The sequence below is a fragment of the Ascaphus truei genome, unplaced genomic scaffold (assembly GCF_040206685.1).
Source record: "Ascaphus truei isolate aAscTru1 unplaced genomic scaffold, aAscTru1.hap1 HAP1_SCAFFOLD_166, whole genome shotgun sequence".
Lineage (NCBI taxonomy): Eukaryota > Metazoa > Chordata > Amphibia > Anura > Ascaphidae > Ascaphus > Ascaphus truei.
In genome coordinates, this window is record NW_027454552.1 from 44,863 (window position 1) to 57,011 (window position 12,149).

General features: G+C 48.2%; 1 protein-coding gene across 1 annotated transcript; it reads left to right on the forward strand.

The window, feature by feature from the left end:
- Window positions 1–512: 512 nt before the first annotated feature.
- On the forward strand, window positions 513–11,544 carry LOC142476726 (uncharacterized). The gene is given in 4 exon segments (XM_075581890.1): window positions 513–2,018; window positions 9,842–10,517; window positions 10,520–10,905; window positions 10,907–11,544. Coding segments are annotated over 3 exon segments (1,032 nt in total). The 5' UTR covers window positions 513–2,018; window positions 9,842–9,964; the 3' UTR covers window positions 11,000–11,544.
- The last annotated feature ends 605 nt before the right edge of the window (window positions 11,545–12,149 follow it).

A 12,149-nucleotide genomic window follows, 5' to 3' on the forward strand; every position in this document is an offset into this window, starting at 1 on the left:
GTCCCCCCACATTGGAGGGGAGGCGACAGACTGACATCTCTATCAAGAAAAGAAACGTTTTGGATCTACAAATTGAAAAGCCTGGTACCCACAGGCCTCAATGTAGAGATAGACATTGCAGCCTTTCTCTGAACACCCATCAATCTGCTCCAAATCCCCCATTTGTAAACAATTTTTAAACAACTTTTATTTTTTAATATTTTATAAACATCTACTATTCTATAACATCTACTATTTTATTTTATTAAATTTCATTTACATCTACCTCTTTGTTTTAACACACACTGATCCACTTCCTCTCCAATCTCCAATAGGGCGCACGTCCCAAATATGAATCTACCTCGAACCAACCCTTGAGGACCAGAAATGATGCATACCATCGCGACAACCTCTGCAACATGAATTGAAGTTAGAAAGGAGTTATGAAGAATCTGGACTATACGTTTTGAACATTTTGAACTTTTTCACCACATGAGAGCTCCGCGTCGAAATCACCTATACAAGTGTTTTTCTAATATCAAATGTCTGTGTAAACCCATGCTCATGCATATTTGATATACTCTCGTCATCCGCTGGAATATACTTTTGCAATATATTTTAAACAATGACTCTACACTTAACTGAATACCGCACTATCCACAGTGTGGTAGAGATAATATTAGGGTTTTGAAGTAGCAATTTCGATATGCGGCCACTTGGTGGCAGCATTTGAAATATCTTTTAACTAACACGGAGATATTGAGTGGTACATTTTAGATAGCTGAATGAGGAAACCAAGATTTTGGGTGCCTAGGTTGTTCTACCCTTATGTCAGATGTAGTGGCTATAAACAGTAAGGTTTTTTAACCATCTTGATAATAATAATATTATATTTTTTCCGTCAAATATGTAATTCGTTATAACTTTTGTCACATAAATATATTTTTTGCTGTAATACACTCTGGCACATTTTTAAGTTACTTTAAAGGGATGTGTGCCACACTACCAAGATTGCTTAACTTTTACCATTAGGTTATGACAGTGTTGAGGTAATTTTCACATCCAGCCACATGGTGGCACTATTGTTTTACATATGTAAAGATTTTAACCAACAGAGAATGGTTTTAAAAATACTGCACACGGAGGAACTAAAAGATTCCAAATCACACAAATACCCCAATCAAATTCCAATTTCCACCGTTTTTTATTAAACTTAAAATGCTTCTAAGGACAAATACAATGATCATCTCTAAGTATTTTTTAAAATGTAGTTTTTATAATGTATTGATTTATTTTAATATATGCTTATCTAATTTTAATATATGCTTATCTAACCCATTATTTATATTTACAGGCACATCTCACTATCCCTGACATTAGGGGCTTCCAAAGGTAGCTCCTATAAAGAGATATAACCGTCTAAATTTAAACCATGCCCTTAATCCAGGTGTTTCTCCAATTAAACTAATGGGGGCACCTATAAATGCAGCACACAATGAGCATCCGGCAGGAACCTGACAAAGCTTATTGCGAAACGCGTAGTTCCCTGCCGGAGCTCATTGACAGAGGGACCCAGCACACTGCAGGACATCCGGTTCAGATCCCCCTTTCCGGTTCCGCTGCCGGACGCGCCAGTTGGAGCAAAAAACGGAGGAGGAGATCGTGCAGGAGTGCTCTGAGCGGATGATGCTGGGCAAGTGATTTTGTATATTCGTTTAGTGTGAGAGTCCTTTTTTGTGTTTGCTTCAGTACATCACATACTGTTTAGTTCATTGTGTTATCGTGTCATATATTGTTTTATACCTTTTAAGCACCACAACATGTATGCATAGTGTATGCACATGTCTTCACTGTTAACCCATTAAAGACCTTTTAATTCATTTTGACTTTTGGTTTGCACATTGCTTTTTGGTCATTTGGGATACGGGGAGAGGAGACACTCACACACCACACCCATCGGGGGACAACTCTGCTGAAACAACAGGACACCATCCATACAGGACATTACCCTCTGAGGGCAAGGACTCACATCAGGCCGTGTGAGTTTAATGTATATCTGAGACTCCAGTATATGAGTCTGTATTTACCCACACCAGTCAGCGTTGAGGGAGAGTCACCACACAAGCCCGTGTGAGTCACTGGATCCATATATTCTATGTATTCTGTGATTAGTTAGTGGGAACCCACCATCCATCCCACCACCGTCCACTCCTACCCCACCCCCCTACTCCCCCTTCCCACTCCCCCCCTCCCCTTTTTTTCCCCCCAATCCCCCAATGTGGACATGATACACTAATATCGTGTTTTATTCTTTTATTCTAGTCACCCCGTCACCCCAGTCAGTCACCCCGTCACCCCCCCCCCAGTCAGCCACCCCCCCCAGTCAGTCACCCCCCCCCCCCGAGTCCGTCATGCCTCCCCCCCCCAGTCAGTCATGCCTCCCCACCCCCAGTCAGGCCACCCCCCCCAGTCAGTCACCCCCGCCCCAGTCAGTCACCCACCCTCTCTCTCTCTCTGTGTATCACCCACCCTCTGTGTGTGTCACCCACCGTTTCTCCCCTCTGTGTCTCCCCCCTCTGTCTCTCCACTCTCTCTCCCCCCCACACTCTCTCTCACCCCCACACTCTCTCTCTCACCCCCACACTCTCTCTCCCCCCCACACTCTCTCTCCCCCCACACTCTCTCTCCCCCCCACACTCTCTCTCCCCCCCACACTCTCTCTCCCCCCCCACACTCTCTCCCCCCCACACTCTCTCTCCCCCCCACACTCTCTCTCCCCCCCACACTCTCTCTCTCTCCCCCCACACTCTCTCTCTCTCCCCCCACACTCTCTCTCTCTCCCCCCCACACTCTCTCCCCCCCACTCTCTCTCCCCCCCACTCTCTCTCTCTCCCCCCCACACTCTCTCTCTCCCCCCCACACTCTCTCTCCCCCCCACACTCTCTCTCTCCCCCCACACTCTCTCTCTCCCCCCACACTCGTCTCCCCCCCACACTCTCTCTCCCCCCCACACTCTCTCTCCCCCCCACACTCTCTCTCTCCCCCACACTCTCTCTCTCTCCCCCCCACTCTCTCCCCCCCACACTCTCTCCCTCTCCCCCCACACTCCCTCCCTCTCCCCCCCACACTCTCTCTCTCCCCCCCACACTCTCTCTCTCCCCCCCACACTCTCTCTCCCCCCCACACTCTCTCTCCCCCCCACACTCACTCCCTCTCCCCCCCACACTCTCTCTCTCCCCCCCACACTCTCTCTCTCCCCCCCCACACTCTCTCTCTCCCCCTCACACTCTCTCCCTCTCCCCCCCACACTGTCTCCCCCCCACACTCTCTCCCCCCCACACTCTCTCCCCCCCACACTCTCTCCCCCCCCACACTCTCTCCCCCCCCACACTCTCTCCCCACCCACACTCTCTCTCCCACACTCTCTCTCTCCCCCACACACTCTCCCCCACACTCTCTCTCTCTCCCCCACACACTCTCTCTCTCGCTCTCTCGCTCTCTCTCTCCCACGCGCGCTCTCCCACGCGCTCTCTCCCCCACACACTCTCTCTCTCCCCCACACACTCTCTCTCTCCCCCACACTCTCTCTCTCTCTCCCCCACACTCTCTCTCTCTCTCCCGCACACACTTTCTCTCCCCCCCACACTTTCTCTCTCCCCCCCACACTTTCTCTCTCCCCCCCACACTTTCTCTCTCCCCCACACTCTCTCTCTCCCCCACACTCTCTCTCCCCCACACTCTCTCCCCCACACTCTCTCTCTCCCCCACACTCTCTCTCTCTCCCCCACACTCTCTCTCTCTCCCCCACACTCTCTCTCTCCCCCACACTCTCTCTCTCCCCCCACACTCTCTCTCTCTCCCCCCACACTCTCTCTCTCTCCCCCACACTCTCTCTCTCTCCCCCACACTCTCTCTCTCTCCCCCACACTCTCTCTCTCCCCCACACTCTCTCTCTCCCCCACACTCTCTCTCTCTCCCCCACACTCTCTCTCTCCCCCACACTCTCTCTCTCTCCCCCACACTCTCTCTTTCCCCCACACTCTCTCTCTCCCCCACACTCTCTCTCTCCCCCACACTCTCTCTCTCCCCCACTCTCTCTCTCTCTCCCCCACTCTCTCTCTCTCTCCCACACTCTCTCTCTCTCGCCCCCACACTCTCTCTCGCCCCCACGCTCTCTCTCTCACCCACACTCTCTCTCTCACCCACACTCTCTCTCTCACCCACACTCTCTCTCCCCCACACTCTCTCCCCCCCACACTCTCTCCCCCCCACACTGTCTCCCCCCCACACTCTCTCCCCACCCACACTCTCTCTCTCTCACCCACACTCTCTCCCCACCCACACTCTCTCTCACCCACACTCTCTCTCTTTCCCCCACACTCTCTCTCTCCCCCACACTCTCTCTCCCCCACACTCTCTCTCTCCCCCACACTCTCTCTCTCCCCCACACTCTCTCTCTCTCCCCCACACTCTCTCTCTCTCCCCCACACTCTCTCTCTCTCCCCCACACACTCTCTCTCTCCCCCACACACTCTCTCTCCCCCACACACTCTCTCTCGCTCTCTCGCTCTCTCTCCCACGCGCGCTCTCTCTCCCACGCGCTCTCTCCCCCACACACTCTCTCTCTCTCCCCCACACACTCTCTCTCTCTCCCCCACACACTCTCTCTCTCTCCCCCACACACACTCTCTCTCTCTCCCCCACACACTCTCTCTCTCTCCCCCACACACTCTCTCTCTCTCTCCCGCACACTCTCTCTCTCCCCCCCACACTTTCTCTCTCCCCCCCACACTTTCTCTCTCCCCCACACTCTCTCTCCCCCACACTCTCTCCCCCACACTCGCTCTCTCTCCCCCACACTCTCTCTCGCTCTCTCTCCCACGCGCGCTCTCTCTCCCACGCGCGCTCTCTCTCCCACGCGCTCTCTCCCCCACGCTCTCTCTCTCCCCCACACACTCTCTCTCTCCCCCACACTCTCTCTCTCTCCCGCACACACTCTCTCTCCCCCCCACACTTTCTCTCTCCCCCCACACTTTCTCTCTTCCCCCCACACTTTCTCTCTCCCCACACTCTCTCTCCCCCACACTCTCTCTCCCCCACACTCTCTCCCCCACACTCTCTCTCTCCCCCACACTCTCTCTCTCTCCCCCACACTCTCTCTCTCCCCCACACTCTCTCTCTCTCCCCCCACACTCTCTCTCTCTCCCCCCACACTCTCTCTCTCTCCCCCCACACTCTCTCTCTCTCTCCCCCACACTCTCTCTCTCTCCCCCACACTCTCTCTCTCTCCCCCACACTCTCTCTCTCTCCCCCACACTCTCTCTCTCTCCCCCACACTCTCTCTCTCTCCCCCACACTCTCTCTTTCCCCCACCTTTCCCCCACACTCTCTCTCTCCCCCACACTCTCTCTCTCCCCCACTCTCTCTCTCTCTCCCACGCTCTCTCTCTCTCGCCCCCACGCTCTCTCTCGCCCCCACACTCTCTCTCTCACCCACACTCTCTCTCTCTCTCACCCACACTCTCTCTCTCTCACCCACACTCTCTCACCCACACTCTCTCTCTCTCCCCCACACTCTCCCCCCCACACTCTCTCCCCCCCACACTCTCTCCCCCCACACTGTCTCCCCCCCACACTCTCTCCCCACCCACACTCTCTCTCACCCACACTCTCTCCCCACCCACACTCTCTTTCCCCCACACTCTCTCCCCGACACTCTCTCTCTCCCCCACACACTCTCTCTCCCCCACACACTCTCTCTCGCTCTCGCTCTCTCTCCCACGCGCGCTCTCTCTCCCACGCGCTCTCTCCCCCACACACTCTCTCTCTCTCCCCCACACACTCTCTCTCTCTCCCCCACACACACTCTCTCTCTCTCCCCCACACACTCTCTCTCTCTCCCCCACACACTCTCTCTCTCTCTCCCGCACACTCTCTCTCTCCCCCCCACACTTTCTCTCTCCCCCCCACACTTTCTCTCTCCCCCACACTCTCTCCCCCCTCTCTCCCCACACTCTCTCCCCCACACTCTCTCTCCCCCACACTCTCTCCCCCACACTCTCTCTCTCTCCCCACACACTCTCTCTCTCTCCCCCACACACTCTCTCTCTCTCTCCCGCACACTCTCTCTCTCCCCCACACTTTCTCTCTCCCCCCCACACTTTCTCTCTCCCCCACACTCTCTCTCCCCCACACTCTCTCCCCCACACTCTCTCTCCCCCACACTCTCTCCCCCACACTCGCTCTCTCTCCCCCACACTCTCTCTCGCTCTCTCGCTCTCTCTCCCACGCGCGCTCTCTCTCCCACGCGCGCTCTCTCTCCCACGCGCGCTCTCTCTCCCACGCGCGCTCTCTCTCCCACGCGCGCTCTCTCTCCCACGCGCTCTCTCTCTACCACGCTCTCTCTCTCTCCCCCACACACTCTCTCTCTCTCCCCCACACTCTCTCTCTCTCCCGCACACTCTCTCTCTCCCCCCCACACTTTCTCTCTCCCCCCTACACTTTCTCTCTCCCCCCCACACTTTCTCTCTCCCCACACTCTCTCCCTCCCCCACACTCTCTCCCTCCCCCACACTCTCTCCCTCCCCCACACTCTCTCTCTCTCCCCCACACTCTCTCTCTCTCCCCCACACTCTCTCTCTCCCCCACACTCTCTCTCTCTCCCCCCACACTCTCTCCCCCCACACTCTCTCTCTCTCCCCCCACACTCTCTCTCTCTCTCCCCCACTCTCTCTCTCTCTCTCTCTCCCCCCCACACTCTCTCTCTCCCCCACACTCTCTCTCTCTCCCCCACTCTCTCTCTCTCTCCCCCACACTCTCTCTTTCCCCCACACTCTCTCTCTTTCCCCCATACTCTCTCTCTCCCCCACACTATCTCTCTCCCCCACACTCTCTCTCTCCCCCACACTCTCTCTATCTCGCCCCCACACTCTCTCTCTCGCCCCCACACTCTCTCTCGCCCCCACGCTCTCTCTCTCTCTCACCCACACTCTCTCTCTCTCTCACCCACACTCTCTCTCTCTCACCCACACTCTCTCTCTCACCCACACTCTCTCTCTCACCCACACTCTCTCTCACCCACACTCTCTCTCTCCCACACTCTCTCTCTCTCTCCCACACTCTCTCTCTCTCTTCCCCACACTCTCTCTTCCCCACACTCTCTCTCCCCCACTCTCTCTCTCCCCCTCTCTCTCTCTCGCCCCCACACTCTCTCTCTCCCCCACACTCTCTCTCTCCCCCACACTCTCTCTCTCCCCCACACTCTCTTTCTCCCCTACACTCTCTTTCTCCCCCACACTCTCTCTCTCCCACACTCTCTCTCTCTCCCACACTCTCTCTCTCTCCCACACTCTCTCTCTCCCCCACACTCTCTCTCTCCCCCACACTCTCTCTCTCCCCCACACTCTCTCTCTCCCCCACACTCTCTCTCTCCCCCACACTCTCTCCCACACTTTCTCTCTCCCCCACACTTTCTCTCTTTATCCCCCACACTCTCTCTCTCTCTCTGTCCCCCACACTGCAGCAAAGGTTATTCCCACCTTTCTCCTAGGGCAGGGATATCCAAACAATGTAATTCCAGCGCACAGCAAAAAGAGAGTCGGGTTAATAAAAAATAAAATAATTTATTTAAACCGCATTAAAAAAATAGAGGGTGCAACCTTTCAAGGATGAGGTGTGTATGTATATATATGTGTGTGTGTATGTATATACAGTATATGTGTGTGGACTGGGGGCGGGACTAGGTGGCGAGTAGATTTTTTGGTTGGGCGAGTAGATTTTTGGGTGATTTGTCGAACACTGTATATATATATATATATATATATATATATATAGCTTATTGCTGCAGCAAAGGTTATTCCCACCTTTCTCCTAGGGCAGGGATATCCAAACAATGTAATTCCAGCGCACAGCAAAAAGAGAGTCGGGTTAATAAAAAATAAAATAATTTATTTAAACCGCATTAAAAAAATAGAGGGTGCAACCTTTCAAGGATGAGTTGTGTATGTATATATATGTGTGTGTATGTATATACAGTATATGTGTGTGTGTATATATATACTTTTATTTTTAATTATTTTATTTTTTATTAACCCGACTCTCTTTTTGCTGTGCGCTGGAATTACATTGTTTGGATATCCCTGCCCTAGGAGAAAGGTGGGAATAACCTTTGCTGCAGCAATAAGCTTGAGAAGTATATTATTTATATTTTTTCTTACATTTTCTTTTGAAGATTTTTTGCACCATAATGTATGGCACTTTTTGTTAAACTGTTTTAATTGCTGTGTAGCACAAATCAGGAAAAATGATGTAAATACGGCAGAAACGTCGGTTCCTATTTTAATCAACCAAGTTAAGTCTACTGTAAGCTGTATATTTACCCATTTTTGGACATTAGTGGTGTCAAGTGTGGGGGTTTTGGCCCAGGATTACAGGGGTTAAACCCCATTAGGCCACCCTCTACTCTCACCTGAGAAGCAAGGGGTTAACTGGGCTGGAGTCCAGTAATGTGGTTTTGCCTTGCTTCAGCCATCCAACTGTTTATTCCCCTGTAAAAATTTATTGTTTCTGTTCCAGTGACTGCACCACACAAACACTGGAATCCATCCGGGAGGGCAAGGGTTAATAGTTGAATAGTGATTCTAGCCCTTTGTTTAAGTTACCCTCAAAGATGCCTGCCTACTAAGGAATGCGACCAAATGTTTAGGAAGCTGGAGTGGTTGGTGAGTGTTAAAACTCACACTTACAAACCATAGTATCCTGCCAGACACTCAATTTGGTAGACTGGCCAAACGCCCCTGATTTAGGAGTGGGGCTACAGAATGAGTGACCTTATTAAATATAAGAATATTATGAGATGTCCTCGGCTGAACATGCTATAAGTTACATATGTGTAAGCGGGGGGCCGAGCCGCAAATAATGATTACAGACACCTGCTGTTTAGCAGGTCCTATGAGACAGATATTAATATCTCTCTTAATTTTAGTATTACACTGTAATATTTAGTCTTATTGGGAGCGTCATGCGTGTCGGAATGTATTAATATGGCTCGCGTGCCAGTAAGTTTCACTGAACTGAAGTTATGACGTTATTTAGATAGGAAAAGCAGTTTTTAAACGTCCTTGGGTGGGAGGAGTTTTACTCTGAGGAAAACTGTCAACCTCACCACTGATTTATGAGAGGGGCTGGGTTTAGGTTGTGTTCAATGGGAAATAATTGTATAAGAACCAGGCTCAGCCTATGGCTATTGTCTTTCGTGTCTTGATGATTATGAAGATTGCTGTATGAACTGCCAGTCCAGATGTGACTGTTTCATCATTCCATCTTAAGTGAGTGTCCATATTTTGTCTGTCATTTGTATATCTCGTGTGTTCACCTTTTTCAAGGAATAAATTATATTTTATCATATCTAAGTCTCGTCCAGTTCAACCCAGTTATATTTTGGTGTGTATTATTAATAGCCTGTCTCAAAGCTACCGTCACAAGTGGTCAGATACTCGTGGGATGCCAATGGCTAGCTGGCCCCTTGAGCCACTAAAGGGTTAATATATCACAAAGTACAACAAAAGTTATTTGATAAGAACAATATATGAAGAACATTGATACAGGGAGTAATGTGATTTCTATTACTGGCGTGAGGAGAAAATATTTATTTCCATTTATGAGACATAATTGTAACATGATTAATTGGGGTGTTTTTTTTGCCTTCCTCTGGGTGAATGTAACGATAACAATGTAGCTTTAATTATGTTCAGTATGTTGCACGAGTAGAATTTTATAAAGGTTCAACTCAATGAACATATATCTCTCATCCAAATCTTCTCTGATGCATTGCAATGTTACATTAATACATTTTCTCACCATAGATGTATCTTCAGCACATGACTCGTCTGTGAGCAAGAAGCAACGTAAGAAATGTCCCAAACATCAAATTACATGAGGGGTTAATGGAAATATGTTTTAAGGACTTCAACATTGCATAAGTCTGTATGAGAATTGGAACAAGATTACCAGAAACTCGGCAGAGCATTTCTATACATCAACAGCCTTTTACTAAACTTACAGACACCGCAAGACAAGGAGAGGGTTTAAAGAACAGAGACATGAACCCCTACTGTGGGACATACGGTAATGTTATACCGCAGATAATCCATACAGGGAAGAAATCCTATAACTGCTCTGAATGTGGGAAAAGCTTCAATAAGAAATATCATCTTGTTACACACCAAATAATCCACACAGGGGTGAAGCCTTATAACTGCTCTGAATGTGGGAAAAGCTTCAGTCAGAAATCAAATCTTGTTACACACCAAATAATCCACACAGGGGTGAAGCCTTATAACTGCTCTGAATGTGGGACTAGTTTCCATGATCAATCAAGTTTTTGTAGACACCAAAGAATCCACACAGGGGAGAGACCCTATAACTGCTCTGAATGTGGGAAAAGCTTCATTAAGAAATCGCATCTTGTTACACACCAAAGAATCCACACAGGCGTGAGACTTTCTAACTGCTCTGAATGTGGGAAAAGCTTCAGTAACAAATGGCTCTTGTTACACACCAAAGAATCCACACAGATGTGAGACCTTTTAACTGCTCTGAATGTGGGAAAAGCTTCAAGCAGAAATCAATTCTTGTTACACACCAAAGAATCCACACAGGGGTGAGACCTTATAAATGCTCTGAATGTGGGAAAAGCTTCTGTCAAAAATCAAGTCTTGTTACACACCAAAGAATCCACACAGGGGAGAAGCCTTATGATTGCTCTGAATGTGGGAAAAGCTTCAGTCGGAAATCGCATCTTGTTACACACCAAAGAATCCACACAAGGGAGAGGCCCTATAACTGCTCTGAATGTGGGAAAAGCTTCAGTCGGAAATCGCATCTTGTTAGACACCAAACAATCCACACAGGGATGACACCCTATAAACTGCCCTGAATGTGGAAAAAGCTTCAGTAAGAAATCACATCTTATCTCGGGAGATCTCAGACTTCTCTGCTGTCGATGCCGGCTCCATTCTTGATCAAAATCTCACTCCTACTCTGTACTCTGAACAGTCACGACTTTGGACTCCTTCCCCCCCTCGTACATAGATACACATTCTCTACTGTTTAAAATGCATTCAATTTGTATTAATTATGGGGTATATTTTAGTGCAATTCACTAAGGCTTCTTCAGGAGTTAATGTGGGTATATCTGTCCCTACCTTCTTTATAGGCACTTCCCTGTTTCTATTGGTTCCCATAAGCGCAATCCAATTGATTGAGAAACATCTTGATGTAATATTTCTCTTCTACATTGAGTTTGTATACTATGTAACATACTTTGTGTATCTGCACTATTCTATATAGATTATAAAATATAACTTGTGTGATTATAGATAACCAGATCTGTGTCTTTAACATTCAGAGATTGGTTATATCTCTATTTAACACTTCTCTTTGCATTAAGTTTATGCTATGGATTCTGTGTTATATTGTACTATTTGGGGTTTCAGTATATTCCCACTGCTATATGTATTACTCTGTGTATTAGATTTTAAGTAAAGAATTGTGCAAATTAAGATAACCCCGATCTGTGTCTTTAATTATTAGACACATTAGACAGTGAATCTCTTTCCCCTCTATATACACTATTTGAGGGACTATATGTGTCTGATTATTTAAGATGTCTTTTTTCAACAAATGTAGTTCATCAATATTTGTTGATTTAAATTCTTTCCTTTACATTCAAATTATGAGTGATATGTGTGATTTAAGATATTCCTATCTAGGTCTTTATTTATTAGACATAAATGGACTATATATCTTTCTTTATTAAATTCAGTGTGATTTAAGATATTCCTATGTCTTTATTTATCAGACATAGATGGACTATATATCTTTCTGAGGTTCGTTACTGTATTAAATTCAGTGTGTGATTTAAGATAATCATTCTTTGTCTCTAATTAGATATGTCTTTCTATACATATACTGTATAAGTGATACTTATTCCTAATGGGGATAGTAACATTCTCTATTGAATATATTCATCCTTTCTTTAAGGGTGTAATTTCCAATAAGCTGCCACTCTTACAGTAGTTTGTGAATTAAACCAACTTTATTCTAAGTAGTGATACCATGTTAAATATGCATCAAATTGTCTGCCCTTTATTAACATGGCTGCAAAGTAAC